The 17,596-nt window shown below is 32.7% G+C and overlaps 3 protein-coding genes across 3 annotated transcripts; all 3 read right to left on the bottom strand.

Moving 5' to 3' along the window:
- Nucleotides 1–887: 887 nt before the first annotated feature.
- Nucleotides 888–2,219, bottom strand: LOC124847245 (uncharacterized). Its single transcript, XM_047324693.2, has 2 exons — nucleotides 1,440–2,219; nucleotides 888–1,354 (listed from the first exon to the last, which is right to left on the bottom strand). The coding sequence occupies exons 1-2, from the start codon at nucleotides 2,136–2,138 to the stop codon at nucleotides 1,133–1,135; spliced, it is 921 nt and encodes a 306-aa protein (XP_047180649.1). The 5' UTR covers nucleotides 2,139–2,219; the 3' UTR covers nucleotides 888–1,132.
- Nucleotides 2,220–3,934: 1,715 nt separating this feature from the next.
- On the bottom strand, nucleotides 3,935–7,473 carry LOC124847254 (Exostosin family protein). Its single transcript, XM_047324705.2, has 4 exons — nucleotides 6,990–7,473; nucleotides 5,283–5,518; nucleotides 4,857–5,205; nucleotides 3,935–4,766 (listed from the first exon to the last, which is right to left on the bottom strand). Exons 1-4 carry the CDS (start codon nucleotides 7,308–7,310, stop codon nucleotides 4,086–4,088), a joined length of 1,587 nt encoding a protein of 528 aa, XP_047180661.2. The 5' UTR covers nucleotides 7,311–7,473; the 3' UTR covers nucleotides 3,935–4,085.
- Nucleotides 7,474–14,330: 6,857 nt separating this feature from the next.
- EMB175 (Pentatricopeptide repeat (PPR) superfamily protein) lies at nucleotides 14,331–17,573 on the bottom strand. The gene has a single exon (XM_047322615.2). The coding sequence runs from the start codon at nucleotides 17,494–17,496 to the stop codon at nucleotides 14,875–14,877; it is 2,622 nt and encodes an 873-aa protein (XP_047178571.2). The 5' UTR covers nucleotides 17,497–17,573; the 3' UTR covers nucleotides 14,331–14,874.
- Between the last annotated feature and the right edge of the window lie 23 nt (nucleotides 17,574–17,596).

Here is a 17,596-nt window from a genome sequence, read left to right as displayed (position 1 = left end):
TCAGAAAATATATTCCATTTTTATTTTGAAAATCTTTGGAACTCGAAAGATCTCGTTGATCCGTAAATATGATATCCATAAATCTGATATAGAACCGAATCACATCGAATAAATTAAAAGTAGAATAAATTTGTTTATAGTGCACTTGCTTTCATATAAGTATCTATAGGAGATTTTTTTTTTCACTTATACCTTTCAAGTTACTATTTTATTTAAATTTAACTGTTTTTTTTAAATTCTCTTGTATATTTCTTTTACTTTACTGTTTTATTTGGTTTTTAAAAATTAACTAAATAAATAAAAATTATCTATTGTAAAAATTATTTATACTTATTTTTGTAATTCTAATTTTTTGAATTTAACTATAAAATAAAAACTATCTACTAAATAAATAAAAAGTATCCATAACTAAATAAAAATTATCTATAATTAAATCATTTCATCATTTTTGTTATAAAAAAATAATACAAAGAAATTAAATATGAATTGTTGAAATTTTATATCACACATCATTTCCAAAAGGCAATCATTCAAAAATTTTATTAATATAATAATAATCATAAATATTAAAATATAAATAAACATGCATAAATTTGAAATTTTATTATTATATGTAAGTAAAATAGAGTTTTTAAATAGTTGCAATAAATATAAATAAATAGAAATAGTTGTCAAGTGTGTATATTTGAAGTGGAATTATGTTAAACCGATTAACGTTTTTCTTTTAAAAAAAGAAATCAATTTTGATTGACAAACTTAAGAGATGAATATAACTTTTAACCTTTTTTTGTTACTTTTCTTCCTAAGAGATATCTCTTAAATTAAAATTCGAGTGAACATATCTATGTAATAATAAATAAAGAAGGAATTAAAATAAAAGCAGAAGCTATTAAATAAGTTTTTAATTTTCACGGATGTATATATAGTTACACACACATTATTAAAATGAAAAGTGATCCAAACTTTTTATTTAAATGTATGTATATCCTCTAGAGAAGTGGACACGAAGGTGTTGATATAGGAATGAAAGCTAGAGGGGATGCTTCACCACAACAACTTCAAATATCTTTATTACAAAACACATTATTATTGCTACTACTGTTATACTTCATCCATAACATAACACACACGTTCACATTTTCTCCCTACGACGCTCCACACGAAGGATACCTTCTTCCTCCATCTCGCCGCCCAAGGCCCTCTCCGCCGCTTTCATCGCATCCGCCACCGCTCCCGGCCGAGACTCCTCCATTTTTATCACCACCTTCTCTCCTCCATGCCCCGTTCCATAGTCCTTATCCTGCACCCTTACCTCTTGGGTTCTTCGCCTGGTATCCTCCGCAGTTCCACTCACCTGTTCAAGGAAAAGGAAGAAACATTAAATAATTAGTAACCAAATCAATAACTCAACAGAAAAAGTCTTGGAAGTTGAAGTTAACCTTTGTTTCGTCTCTGGTGCCGGTGAAGTAGCCCATAGCTCTTTTAGCAGCATCAGCAGCAGAGTCCTTCAACTCTCCAAGCTTCCCCGTTGCACTGTCCTTCCCTTCCTTAGCCTTCTCAGCAGTATAATCCTTGTACTCTGAAGCTTTCTGCACTGTAGCATCTTTAGCTTCCTTTGCCTTATCCGCGGCGTAGTCCTTGCTTTCTTTTGCTTTCTGAGTCGCAAAGTCCGTGTACTCCCCAGCCTTCTGCACCGTTGCATCCTTCGTTTCTCTCGCCTTCTGAGTCGCATAATCTGCATATTCCCCCATCTTCGACCCACCTTGCTCCTTCGTTATCCTCTCTCTGCTGGAATCGTAAACCCCTGGACAGGTCTCAACCGCATCGTGAGGCTTCCCAACCACCGCTTCCTTAGCGGCTCTGAACATGGACCCTATCACACCGGGTTTATTCTCGCTGTAGTGCTGCTGCTCTTTGAATGTGGTGGCATTACTGTCCCTCATTTTGTTAACATCCTCCAGATCCTTTGCGGCGAGCTTCGCAGCTGCTTCTGCTCGTGCTTGCTTAAAGTTGGCCTCGGAATGAAGGTCGAAGTTGTCGTTGCGCTCGTTCGCTCTGTTGATATCGCCGATGTCTTTGGCGGCAAGTTTGGCCGCTGCCTCCGCTCTGTCTCCCTTGAATTGCTGTCCCGACGCCATTGATCTTATGGGTTGATTGTACGATGTTGTCTCGAGTGTCAGAGCTGGTTGTGAGTTGTGTTTGAATGAACTTATGGAAGGTTGATGAATGAACAACCATGGGTGAAGATATATATAAGGTTTTGAAACGCAAAACGTTAAGGAGGAGAGCGACACGTGGAAAGAAAGGAGACATGGGAGTGTGACACGTAGCCTATGATGCTACTCGGTACTGACATGTATATATATCTTTCGAACCATCTCCTACCTTCATATCTATCCAAGATTATCTGACACGTGTCAGAAACGTGGCGTCCGCTGAGCTTGTCTTCTTTGACTCATGTAGGATTCTCTCGACCATGCCATTTCCCACTCTTTTGTGCCTGTTTGCTTTTAATTAATTAATTTTAGTATAATAAAATTTACTTATAAAATGAATGATTATGTTAAATTTTAACAATAATAATTAACGAAACCTTGTTAAGGTGAAGTGTAACATTAAATGTATAAATTAACAGTGACAGTGATGTTTCATTTTAAGAATTTTTGTCCCGGTTGAATATTTATTCTTGTAAACTAATTCTTCTAATTTGCTGACATTCCTGAAATTTTTCTTCAGCCTCTTTTGTAAAGTTAAATCTCAAAGTTGAGGAATTTAGATGGATTGTATTTCACAACTTATTTATTATTATTGAGAACGGTTATAGTAGAACACTTTAAGCCACATAAGCAGGTTTCATTAAACACTGTAATCTAGGTATGGTAAACTTTATATACTTAGTTGTTTGTCCGATCTTGTATTGATGTAATACAATAACAAACTAAATAGTAATAAAATATGATATTGGTTGTATTTAAATAACAGTTTATTATTATTATTAAATATTATTTAAATAAATTATACAAATTTTTATTTTATTTACATTACTATCTTTTATATTATAGGAAATTTATATAAGATCTTAAAATAATAATTAATATTTTAAATTTATTAAATAATTATTATTTAATTTTAATATCTTAATAAAAAATATAATTTAAACTAATGTGTGAAAATAGTTTTAACTATGTTATTGCATGAATTAATATTAACGAAATCATTTTAATGATATAGTTACCTTCTTAAAATTACAACCACATTATATAACTTTTGTAAAGTCAATATTATGATTCAAATATTTTCGAATAAAAATTAATTTTAAGTTTTAATTATATGTATATGTATATATTATTAGTTTTTTAGTTTTCGCCTTTTCTTTCTTATATACGAGATTTATTGATACATGTTTAATTCAAGTTTACGCTACAAACAAATTTATTTTCATGAGTAAAATTCATCAATAAATTCTATTTTATCAAAAAATTAATAAATTTATTTCTATCAATAAAATTTCATTGATAATTAAAAAAAAATCTTATAGTGATGAATAAATAAAATTCATACTTAGATTATACGTCTGTTTTGATTGAAATTGTAAAAAAAAAAAAACAGTTTTAACTTCAAAGCATAATTTGTGCGTTGTTCCATATTATTTTCTTCCTTTTTGTGTTCGTTGTTGAGTTTGTTGATTTTCCTTTCCAATTTCATATCGTGCATTCCAATCATTGGTCTGACCCAAAATAACCTCTGTTTCACATACCAAATTGTACTGCGAACCATGTATATACATATCATCAATCCATATCTTTGTTTCAATCCAGAATAAGGGCTAAGGGGGTATAAGATGGAATGGGAAGGTAAGATGGATAAAGGTATCTAATCTCTTAAACAACACAGGTTGACTCTGTTCACATATTTTCTATGAACATTTTCCTCATGAAGAATGTAAATGTGTGTACCATTACTTATTTTCTTATTCTGAAAACTGAAGTTTTTTTACATGGAGTATGGGGAAAATGAAATATTATTTTTTCTTCTGACAATGGAAAAAAAAATGACAGCATATTACATAGGATAACAATGGGAAACTAAGAGAGTTGTGATTGATGATCGTGGACTCTAAAGTTCAATCTTCTAAGCCATACAGAATGAAGGATCATGTGAAAGACATCGAACCTCTTGGGAGGAGAGTGCACCTCAAAGTGCCTCCTAACTTGTACCACTCTCCTCTGCATTCTTATATACTGTCTTGGAGAAATACTCAACAAAATTTCCTTCAATTTCGGAATCTCCTCAACCGAAACCTCAACGGAAAACGACTTCCAATTCAAAACATCACTGAACGGAGGGACATAGTGATCCGAAATCAGAACTGGGACACACCCTGTGTAGATTGCCTCCACCACTCTCGGACTCGCCACCTCGTACCCACTGGGACAAAGACAGAACCTGCTCTTCCTCAGCATCTCATAGTACGACACACCCTTCGGAAGGTACTTCTGAACCTTTATGTCCTCGTCCTTGTTTTCCCACTGTTCAAGAAGAACCGGCCTAATTGGGCCGTGAAGTCCACCGGCAAAGAAGGCCAAGAGTGGACGCTTCGAAGCAGACGGCCCACCGATCAAACCGGTTATGGAACCACTTTGGAGGTTAATTTCCGGCAAAGAGACATCCTTCGAGGGCTTGAATCCCTCAGAAGTGTTAGCATTGCACAACACGCGTATCGAATTATCTTTCAAATTAGGAACCGAGCGCGAAGTCTCTGGCCCCTGAAAAACAATTTACAACAATCAAGATTATTTTCTGATGATCATTAAAATATAAAATAAAAATGCACAATGCAGTGATGGTTTAATTACCCAATCGTGGCAAGCAAGATAGAAATGATCGGCTCCAAGGCTTCTGTTCCAATAGGGGTATCTTCCTGCGATGACGTCGATGTAATCCGTGACAGTTTTTTTTATGGGGCTAAAGTCATGAGAGTCTCGTACATACACGAATTGGACCAGCATTGCTACACTAAAAGGTAAGAAAAAAACATGTGCTTTCTCAGGATCTCTTGTTCGGAATTTCTCGTTCATCTCAATAGCATGGATGAAATTCCCCTCCATCGAGTATATGCTCTTGCAAGGTCCGTTATGAAAAACCGGAGCCTCCCCTTCTTCGTACACATACACTTTCAGCTGTTTCTCCATTTCCAAGTAACTCCTGTAACATGCAAAAATCAAATTACTTACTTACTTTTGTTAAGCCGACAAAGTCCTAATGTTATTTGCTTCTTTTACCTGTGAAATGCATTGGCATTCATGTACATTGGTCCAATAGGAGCGTAGTCTGTATCTTGCGTTTGATTTCCGTTTCTTGCTTCTCTAATCGCAGCTCGAGCTTTTATTAGACCTGCTTCGGTCCTGTCTAAGATGCTGAATTTTCTTTCCAGTTTTGGCCTCTCTGCTGGAACATAAGACTCGTTCACGGAACTCACATTGCCCAAATTTTGGGGAACGTTTTGTTCATCCCTGCTCTGGTAAATAAAATGACGGGTCGTCATCACCTTTATTTAAAACTCATAAATGGATAGCCTTTTAATTTCAACCATGCTACAATTCTCTGCCTAACAAGTCGCTTCTTTTCTATTTCCTTTCTTAAAACGGAACTTGACAACTAGTTTCTTAAATTTAAACCTTTTCGAAATCATTGCTACATTTGCAGTGTGAGAGTTGAATCCATGCATAAGAAATTGAACTAAGTCCCATCTAAAATGGAAATCATCCAAAAAATAATTTAGAAGATAAACGCAGCCAAATATTTATCACTGCGATTTATTTTGGTAACTCGTAGAAACAAATTGCACACTGAAAACCAACTAAAGTATCTGAAAAGTGAAAACCCAAGGGATGGGGATTCGCATTTCTTTGCGTATTTACGAAGTTAGTATATTCAACAAGGGGACATGATAGTCATATATTATAGGTCTTAAAATCCTCAAATACGCAAATAGCTCCTTGGATCGCAACACTGAGGCAACAAGTACAGAGTAACATCCAAGTTGATAGATCAATTTGCATTATTTCAATTCCTTCATTTCACAGAGAGAAGTTGTCTCGAAAAGATGAAAATAAAGCAAATATATAATTATAATATGATAGCAGTGCGTAGACGAAAGAGTAAGGTTCAGTTAAATATCAATTTTTAATTCCTCATGTTCCAAATTTATCTTCATTCTACTAATTCAATCTGGAAAATTTTATACATCGACCAAGTGCCATGTGAGATCGATGTTTTCATTTCTGCTATAACTTAGACTGTGGTATTGCATCTCCTTATTCTGTAAATTTTACTTTAAAAATAATAGAATTAGAATAACAACACAGTCAAATTGTATAATAATAGGATAAAATCTCTCTCCCTTCCTTTGGGTTTTATCCCACAACAGATTTATTCAAACTCCTATATCTTTTCTGCAAAATTAAAGAAAAAGTTAAGGTATCTGGTCTGTAACATTCTCAGTGCTTTAGTTGCATTCTTTTCTTTCTATCTGTACATTCTTTCCTTCTTAAATGTAACAATCATCTGACATTTTTAACGAAAATTTCACCTTAGAAGCTTCCATAACCTACACTGCTACCTATTTTTCTACCGGACAAAACTCGGAAAAGAAAACTTAAATACTCAGATAAATTACTAATTAATTGAGGTAGAAAACTTGAATACAGGATCAGATTCAAGTTTTATAACAAACTCATATAATATTTTTATTCAAACATTTATAGCATAGTTTTGTTCTTAAAAATAGGTGTTGTTGGTCGGATTCTCATAGCAGGGTGGCTGCCCTTGTTATTTGGATTATCACAGTGAAATTCTGTAGGAGTAAAGTAGAGTCGTATCGAAATTATGTCCCATCCTACCCCTGTGGTAATGTCATTCATATAAAGAAAGAAAAATGGTAAACTTAAGGGTGGAATTATGATAAGAAAAGAAGAAAAAGCTCTCACATGTTGTTGTATGGCCTGAACAGAAAATGGAGGAGTAGAGGAGAGATTGAAGTGAGTGTCATCGGAGATAAGATTCTCTCCGGCACGATTATCCACGGCCACAACCAGCAACTCTTCTCTCTGCTTCACCTCAGAAGGGGTGGTCACAGCACCAATATTAGCAGCTGAGGAAGTAACAGAGCTCAATAATAACACCGGTGGCTTCGCAGTGGAAAACCAACTAGAGGGGCTAGGACCCAAAACAGAAACCAGCCCTGCAACAAGCACGAGAGGAAGCATGAACAGAAAGAGCTTTGTGGACGAAGAATCCCCTGAACCCATTGATGCTGTTTGTTAACCTTTTCCTACAGAATTCAGAAAGCAGGTGGTTTCTGTTGTCTATGCAGAAGACATAGTTGTGTTTTGTTTGTGAAGAGAGAGAGAAAGAGAGAGATGAGAGAAGAGAGTTTTGGTTTTGGTGGCAGAGGAATCTGACGTTGAAGTGTTGCTAATAAATGGGTGCGATATCAAGCCAAGCGTCCTCACACTTTGCCCTCAAAATCTGAGTTTTTGCATGCAACTTTTTGCATTTCCTCTTTTACCCCTCTCTTATGCTTCTTACCAACAACTCACCGACCCACTTATTAATAATCTCTTTATTTTCTTCCCTCTCTCCCAACCCAGGTGTTTTAGCCCACACGTGTCGTTTTGTTACTTCGATTCGCTTCAAACGTGTCGTTTTGGATCAGAAATACATGAGAATAAACTATAACATACGGACCTCATATATACAATATATTATTATTTAATGTTTTCGTTCCTCATTTTAAGTTTTATATTTAATACAAATATTAAAAATTAAAGTGTGAACAAAAGTTCTTCGCTTTACTTAGAGAGTCTAAAATAAAAAAAACACAAGCTAAAACTATGTATAAAAGTGACAAATCAAAATTACAATTTAATCAATATTGTACAACACATATTAAAGTGTATTTGACTAGTTATAAAAGTTTTTTATTAATTAATCAATATATGTTTGTACGTCAAAAATAATATGCCAATGGAAAAAATAAAGTATATTATAGAAAAAAGAAACACATTGTTTTTAGTTTAATAAACTCCATAAAAGCAACCTTCTTTATTTTAATTATATCAACCATATATAGTGATCACGCTTTTACACATTTATTAAGACTATTCTTGTTAGTTTATTTATAATTTAATTTTAATTTCACGACTCGTTTAGATTACATGCAAGTGTTGCCCTATTTTTTTGCTTTCCTATTTTTCTTAAAGGTTGTTATCTTTAGGAAAATCAAGGATTTGTTTCTATTGAAATAATTTTCGCATTTAAATTGTATTACTTTTATTTAAAAGTTTTTTTTTGTTGGTTTTAGTATTTTATAGGAGTTTTTCAAAATGTAATAATGTTTTGTAAATTAAACAGCTCCTAACTGGTAGTAACAATGGCAAGAATAAAAATAAATGTAATATGATAGTAATAACTGAGAGTAGAAAAGCATTGACTAAAAAATAAAAAGACATTGAATAGGAGCAAAACGGTAATTTAGTAGAAGTTCATAAGTCATAATTCTTATGCATGCCACCTCCTATTTATTTCATCAACGGGAGTTAGAGGTCAAGCCATGATGACACACTTTTCCAATTTTCTTTTTATAATTTTAATATTTACAGTTTTTCCCATAACTTCACAGTTTTACGCAACATTCTGCTTTTTAAGCAGATTAATCCATATGGTTGAAATATTCATCATCTTTATTTTGGTGAGTATAAAGCTCACATCTTGTGATAAAAAGGGAAAATAATGTCCCAAAACGGTAATATTTTATTTTTCCAACAGTCCAACCGAAGCACAATCGCACACAGTAACTTATGGATGAAATTTGCTATAAATATGGTTTGGAATTTTTCTTAATTTGGTATTGTGCAAATTACAATCTCTCTTCAAAGTTCAAAAGAACACAAACATGAAGTAATGACCTTTTAAGAAAAAGTTTTTAATACGTTGCTAAATGTAAACATGCGTTTATTTTTTACATCATACCATAATAAAACATTAATTCACGAACACTATTCTAATTGACAGGACTGAGACGACGTCGTTTTCCAAATCATGTAATTTGAGTGGTCATAAAGAACTTCTACTAAAATCCCAATCCCAACCCAAAACCTTTTAATAAATTTTGTACATATATATACACTTCATTGTAATTATTTTAATAGATAATACTGTATATTTTTTAAACACAATTTAATTATTCTTTATATATTATACAACTAAACTAAATCATTACAATCGTTCAAAATTTATAATTATTATAAATTAACGCCTTTCGTTATTTTTGTATCCTTTCGTTCAAATATATAACACGGGCAAGATTTTTTGTTGTACTCATTAGACTGTTGTTTATGAGATTATTATTTTTTAATTATTTTAAATATGATTTCAAGTTTCCTTTTTGAGATGTGATTTTTTTTTTATAATTTCAGTAGTAAAATGTGTCCAATTCTAACAATCTACATAAAGAGATGTAACCTATAACTTTCTACAAACAAAAAAGCACAGCAAGCTTTCCGAAAAAACACATTTTTTTAAGATAAAAATATATTTCAGCCAAAGTGTTATTTACTTTTCTACATTTTCCATTTTTTGTATTTAAAAAGAAATTGGGAGAGGGGCTGCGAGTGAAGCCTCGACAAAAGGCCAAAAGCAGCGTGTTATTCACTCAGTTCATTTATATTAATTAAACTGCTTGACGCAACGGCACCGAAATCTCTTTAAACAACAACAAAAAGTTGACCCTTGTATAATATTATAAAATATACAAAATACAAGTAGATCTGAAACCAACAAATTGAAAAAAATAAAATAATCAATTCCCGAAATTGAACATCAACAGGAAGCAACAACCACATAGAACATAGTTATTGATAATGTTAAGAAAGATTGTTTGGCTAAGATTGTTGTTTAATTGGTGTGATATGGTGAACACTAAACATGCGTAAGTGTTTCTTGTGAAGAGGGTAAGGAGAGGTGGGAGAGGGTGAAAGATGGAAATAAGTAGGCCCATTTCTCGTGTTCAATTCACAGGTTGAAGCAAAATTAAACGTAACCATTCGTGACAACTTTTAATTTACTACGTTATGCGTTGGATTTTATCCAAATCCAATCTAAATTGCGTCTTTTTATTGAGAAATAGGTTTTTAGTTGTTTCTTTTACTGAGTTATGTAATATATTAGGGTCATGAGTTTCAGATTTAATAAACTTGATTTAGTTGCATGATAAAATTTGTACTCACTGTGGACAAATTGTTGCACGATGCTTTTTAATGAAGCGATAATGTTCAATTATTGTTTAACTTTTATGAAAAATAGGATTTCAGTTAAACTTTTAATCATTTTTATCCTTTTCCTCAATTTCTTTTACGTATACATTTAATCTTTACGAGGAAACAATGTTAAAAAATTTGTTAATGTAACAAACTGTGTATGTCTATATGAGTAAGTGTTGATAAGAAATAATATCATTTATCACATCAACACACTTTTAATATTCTTTGATTACGAGAACTGTATTCATAATAAAGTTTTAAATAAAAATAATTTAAAATTGAAGATAAATCTAATTTCAGAAATTAAAAGGCTAAAAAATATTTTGTAATTAATATTTAGTGATTTTGACAGTATTCTACACATTATATATATATATATATATATATATATATATATATATATATATATTCTATATGTGAAATATAAATTAAAAAAAATTATAATTAATAATTTATTGTTTATAAGAACATAAAATAAGTTTATTTAATTTTCTTGTAATTTCTATGTTTATTAAAAATAAAGGTAGTTTGCTTGCTCGGTCATTTTTAAATCCCTTTCTTTGAGTTAGTTATTGACTTTTGCATGAGCCTTTAAATATATATGTGTTGAACTGCGAGTGATGATGGGTAAAGGGGGTTGCGCCACTGGATAAAGAGAAGGAAGGAAAAGGAAGTGAGAGAAAGAAATGGTATAAAATGGTTATTCCATCACGCCTATGCGGTGCAATAAGAAAACATTGAGGTGCAAAAAGAATTAGTCTAACCGTCTTTCTCTGACATCAAGCCCAAAACCAATTCAAGATAATTTTTCGAGTTTCATCCCACCCTCTAACATTTTTTTAACCTTCTACCATATCAATAATCTACCTCTAACTTTTTCAAAAAATGTAATTTTTAACTTTAATAAATATATTTTTATTTCTTTCTTTTTCTTTCACTCTACACCACCTTAATAATAATTTAATTTAATTTAAAATTTAAATATTATTTAATATAATTTTATATTTTAATAATTATTAAATTATGATTTATATTATAATAATATTTATATTAAAAAAATAAAAATAAAAAAATAAAAATAAAAATAAAAATAGTAATAAAAATAAAAAATAGAAAACATGAAATAATAATAATAATATAAAATTTGATTTGATATGTTAAAATATATTAAAATATTAAAATAAATTAAACAAATTAAATTTTAAATAAAAAAAATTAAATATGCTAACGGTTTTGTTTTTTATTTAAAATTTAATAAATATTTCATTTAAATGAAAATTATAATGTTATTTATTATACTTTTATATTTTAATAATTATTAAAATATAATTTATATTTTTATAATAATATTATTAAAAAGTAAAAATAAAAATAATTAAAATAAAAATAATATTTAAAATCACATTTAATATATTAAATTATATTAAAATATTAAATTAAATTAAATAATTATTAAAATTAAATAAAATATAAAATTTTGAGAAGATTTTTAATCGGATATCATATTCGAATAATATATTATCGGATTTCTATATTCGATTAACAAATTTTAATTTTGTTTTTTATTTAAATTTTAATAATTATTTAATTTAATAATTTTTTTAATATAATATATTTAAATATTTTTAATATGATTTTAAACACTATTTTTATTTCATTATTATTACTTTTATTTTAGTTATTTTTATTTTTATTTTTTAATAAAATTATTATAAAAATATAAATCATATTTTAATAATTATTAAATTATAAAAATATAAAAAATAATATTATTATTTTTAATTAAATTGAATATTTATTAAATTTAAATAAAAAACAAAACCGTTAGCATATTTAAAATTTGTTTGTATTTAAAATTTAATAATTGCGTCATTTATTTTAATATTTTAATATATTTTAACATATCAAATCAAATTTTTTATTATTATTATTTTCTTTTTTCTATTTTTTTTATTTTTTATTTATTCTTTTTACTTTTTAATATAATTATTATTATAATATAAATTTATTTTAATAATTATTAAAATATAAAATTATATTAAATAATATTTACATTTTAAATTAAATTAAATTATTATTAAGGTGATGTTTAATAAAAAGAGAAGAAATAAAAATATATTTATTAAAGTGTTTTTAAAGAAAAAAAGAACAAAATAAAAATATTTTTATTAAAATTAAAAGATAAATTTTTTGAAAAAGTTAGAAATGCATATGTTAGAAAGTTTAAAGTAAAATTTTTGAAGATGCAGATGATATTTAGAGTTGTAGGATGAATCACTCTAATTTTCTCACAATATCCATCGGTATGGGCTCGATTAGCATCTGATTAACATCTTTGGGTGTTGCTCCCTCCACCCCCACACATCTCTTCCTCCACCTCCCCTTTACTATTTTGCCCCTTCCTCCACCTTTCCTTTACTATTTTGCCCCTCAGTAAAATTTTATTTTTAAAATTGTTGTTTTTTAATTTTATTCATTTATAACATATTTCACTGATAACCTACGTAGTTTCTTGTATGAGTAAAATATTTTTCTACAAAGCTTGGTGATCGTGAAAAGAATTATCAAACAATCTTCTTCTTGTTCTCGGTGCAGTACGTGGTGCAGTGCGTTTATGGTGTAGTGTCCTTGTCGTGGTTCCTCTCCAGGTACGTAGTCATAATCCTTCCAATAATCCTAAACCCTAAATCCTTCCCATACTTCCAATAATCCTTTTAATATCCAAGCCTATAATCCTTGCATGAGCCGCAAAACGTAGTAAAATAAAAACGAAACGTAAAAGGAACACTGCCTATGGACGGATGACATCCTTCAACGGATGTCAACATCCGTTTAAGGCAAAACGGATGTCGACATCCGTTTAAGGCAAAACGGATGTCGACATCCGTTTTGCCTTCAACGGATGTTGACATCCGTTGAAGGATATCATCCGTCCAGAGGCAGTGTTCCTTTTACGTTTCGTTTTTATTTTATTTGTTTATTTTATTTACAGTAATTTATATTTAAATTTATAATTTTAAATGTTATATATGGTTAGTTTTTAAACGTAATAATTTTGTTAAAATATGAATTTGTTAAAATATGAATTTGTTATAGGTGGAGAAGAAGCTTAACGGAAGAGAGAAAGGTAAACGAAAATGGAAGAGAGGAAGAGGTGCAGAGGGAAGTAAATCAGAAGTTTTAAATAAATTAAAATATTAAAATAATAAAAATAAAAAATTTTAACTTTTGAGGATATAATTGTCATTTTAGAAGGATATAATTGGCATTTTAGAAAATTGGGGAGGTGGAGGAAGAGACGTGTGGGGGTGGAGGGAGTAACACCCAACATCTTTTTATGCCAGTTTCTTCCTCTCCGTTTGTAACTTTCTTCTTATATCTCCATAATTTTTTTACATTTGCACATCTCGAAAGTATTTTTGTTTTTTAAAAATATCTAAAAATAAGAAACGACTTCTAAATTATACTATTCAAAAGTGAAAACTGATTTTTCGGACTATGAAATTATTATTTTTTAAAAAAATGGCTTCTAGATTTCTGAAAGTTATTTGGCTTCCGGATGCTTCTAGATTGTTTAATCCGAAAGGTTTTTTTAAGAAAAAAAACGGGTTTTCAGATTAGTTATTTTTGCTTTCGGATTGAATAATCCAAAAGTTAAAAAATAGTACAAAAAAAGTAAAATGAAAAAATAATTATGGAAATAGAGGGGAAAAAATATAGAGTTACAGTGTCCTTTTGCCCTTTTTATATAACCAACTTGGTGAACTCAACACAGGAAAAGAACTGGGCGGCCATCTAACATTGATATGTGTTGGGATTAATGATAAAAATAAATATAACATAACTAGTTTTTTTGAAATAAATTTGATTGATTCTACGAAGCTCATGTGACAAAATTAACATATATTTAGAGATGGTGAAATTACTATAAGACAGTGAATTATATATATCATTCAAGTTATATAAAAAATTGTTTTTATCTATTAAATAAGTAGAGAAGAAAGGTGGTGAATGAAAAGGTTGCTGGTTGAAATAAAAGATATTTATCTTACAAAACATTTAAAATAATTGCAAATCAACTATTACATGGCCTCTAGTGTAACTTTGAAGGAAAAAGAGAGAGGCTATTTTCATACACGAATTAAAAAGTCCATCCGAACAATAAAAATTAATGTAGTTGGAGTAAATATTTCAATACTCCAAACTCCGACAAAATACCAAGCTGAGTTGGTAAATACCTAACTGTGTTAGATCACAGACATCAAAGGTTATCAACAAACTGACAAAATACATCTTTGTTCAGATGAGACCGTGGAGCTCTAACCCCTAAATTTTTTACAGAAACATTTGTAAAGGAGAATCTTTCTTCCACTTCCTCTTGCTGTTCTACTCCTTTTCTCCTTAGATGACTGGTTCCACCAAAATCGTGGTAACATCTATATAAAAATCTCTAATACAACTCTTATCTAACATTGCTGTCCTATAACTAACAAAATTATTCAGCAAAGGCCACTGATATAAATCACGTTGACCGGCTACAAGAGCCAGCTTTTCACCAGCAGTCTTTACACGAGCACTGGCCACCGGAGAAACAATGAAATCCAGAAGAATCTCTCACAAATATATCTCTTTTCGTGACAATTGATGCATATTTTAAGAATGTATGGCAGTCCCCACAAAGAAGGATGTTCTTTACTATCCGAACGGGCATTCCAGGCTTGCTCATCAGTATCCCATAAGTTGCTGCCAGTTTGGCACTGTGATGGAATAGAAAAAATTTCTTGTGATACTCCTCTACTTCATGGAGAACAAAGCTCGTGTCAGGTTCATATCCAACTTTTAGGCACTCCAAGATCAAAATTTCTAAACCACTGTATATGTCTTTCTCCTGAGGATGTGATCTATCTCTCGGATAAAATGTATGTATTTTCTTCTCAGAAATGATCCAACTTTGAGCTGGGTGTTTGCGAATCCCTTTTTGCCTCATCTCGTCCCTGACCATGTCAGAGCGGTCCCATCTCCCAGATGCAGAATACAGATTTGAAACAAGTATAAACGTTGAAGGATCTTTAGGTTTGAAGGAAAGAATATTCTGAGCAGCCCATTTTCCAATCATATTATTCTGATGCTGTTTGGAAGCATCAAGCAATGCGCGCCAAACAAGAGCTGAAGGCTGGAAAGGCATTTTATTGATAGTTTCTAGTGCTTCTTGCAGAAAACCCCAGTGACCCAAAACACTGATGAAGGAAGCATAATGCATGGATGTGGGCTCAATTTGATAAACAGTTCTCATAGAGTTAAACAAACTACGACAATCATCAACCAAATTTGAGTTTGTTTGCCTGTAAGCTGAAATTATCAATACAAATGTAACTTGGTCAGGCTTTATGTTCTTCTCCTGCATTTCCACCCATACTTCCAATGCTCTGCCCCCCTGTCTGTGTATAAGATTTCCCGAGATCAAAGTATTCCATGTAACTATATCTGTACAAGCCATATCACGAAACACCTTCGTCGCATCGTCCACGTCCCCACACTTAAAATACATGCTAAGAAGTGCATTTCCCACTTCCAAATTAGATCCCAAACCACATTTAACAACATGACCGTGAATTTGCTTACCCATATCATGATGGCCAACTGTTCCACAAAGACCAAGCATCGAAGTCACCACAACTTCATCCATAATCACCTTTTCATTGGATCGACCAACGTGGAAAAGAGAAATGGCCTCCTCTGGCCGCCCGTTTCGAGCATAGCCACATATCATGGCTGTCCAACACACAGAGCTAAACTGCTCCACCTCCCATCTCAGAAACATCTTCTCCGCATCCACCATCCTCCCACACCTCGTGTACATGTCAAGCAATGCCGCTTCAATACAAACATTTGATCCAAACCCAAACTTCACCGCAAACCCATGAACCTGCTTGCTGACCTTGGGATCACCAATCAATCCACAAGCATCTACTCCGCTAGTCAAACTAAAATCCGTCAACTCCAAACCCTCCTCCACCATTTTCACAAACAACTTCAACGCCTCCAAGCCTTCCTCGTTTTGACAAAACCCAGACAAAACAGCGTTATAAGACACAGAATTCTTCTCGGACATTTCATCAAACACCTCCAGAGCCAAATCCACCAACCCAAACTCCATATACATGGTCACCATCTGAGTCCAAGTTATAACATCCCTCACTTTCATCTCCTCAAACAACCACTCCACATCCTCAAGGGTTCCAAACTTAGTGTAAAACCCAGTGAGTCCATTTCCAACGTTCAAACTAGTTTCCAAACCCAATTTAACAGCGTGCGCGTGAACTTGCTGACCTTCCACCAACGACGCACACGCAGACAAAAGTATCGACAAGGTGAAATCATCAACTCGAAAAGCATCCGTCGTCTGCATGTCGCGGAATAACCGAAACGCAGTGTCGTACATGGATTCCTGCACCGCAGCAGAGATAATAGTGTTCCACGACGCAATGTCCCTGTGCCGTGTTTGGTAAAAGAGTTTAAGCGCATCGTGGAAAGGGGCGTGCTTGGCGTAAAGAGAAACGAGCGCGTTTGCGACGAAGGTGGAATCGAAATGGGCCGTTTTGAGAGCGGCAGCGTGGACCTGGAGGCCCAACTGGAAATGAAGAATTCTTGTGCAGGCAGTTAAAACGGCGACGTATGTGTACGCGTTGGGGATGAGGTGGGAGTGCGTCATGCGGAGGAAGAGCTTGAGCGCGTGATGCTCGCGGTTGGGCCATTTCGATAGGGCGGAGATGAGGGCTGTATACGAGACGGCGTTGGGGGAAGGCAGAGAGAGGAAGAGGCGGAGGGCGTGGGGGAAGAGGCGGACTTTGAGGTAAGCGGATATGAGGGCGTTGAAGAGGCGAGTGTCGTGTTCGTGGAGTTTAAGGAGCACGGCGTGGACGGTCTTGACGAGTTGGGTGTCGGCGGCGCGGGAGGAGACGTGGAGTGCGTGGATGAGAGAGTGGGAATCAGGGGGGAGGTAGTGTGTGGCATGGCGGAGGTTGCGGCGGAAAGAGAGGGAAAGAGGTTTGGAGGGTGGTGGTTTGAGGAAAAGGGAAGAGTTGAAGGGTTTGCAATGGAGGCTCGGGTGCCACCTATCTACACCGGTAGCAATACCATATCCTATGTTGCAACTGCAATTTCCACTCTCCATCCTTGGCGCGTAAACACACACCCTGTCATATATTTACAATTTCTGTCCCGAGGAAGCAAACCCCATCACTGCTTCTACAAAAGAACACCTTTCTCATTTA

Source organism: Vigna umbellata, chromosome 5 (assembly GCF_029865625.1).
Source record: "Vigna umbellata cultivar VRB3 chromosome 5, Vumbellata_1.0, whole genome shotgun sequence".
In the NCBI taxonomy this organism is placed as follows: Eukaryota; Viridiplantae; Streptophyta; class Magnoliopsida; order Fabales; family Fabaceae; genus Vigna; species Vigna umbellata.
This window is presented reverse-complemented; position numbering and strand designations above follow the sequence as displayed.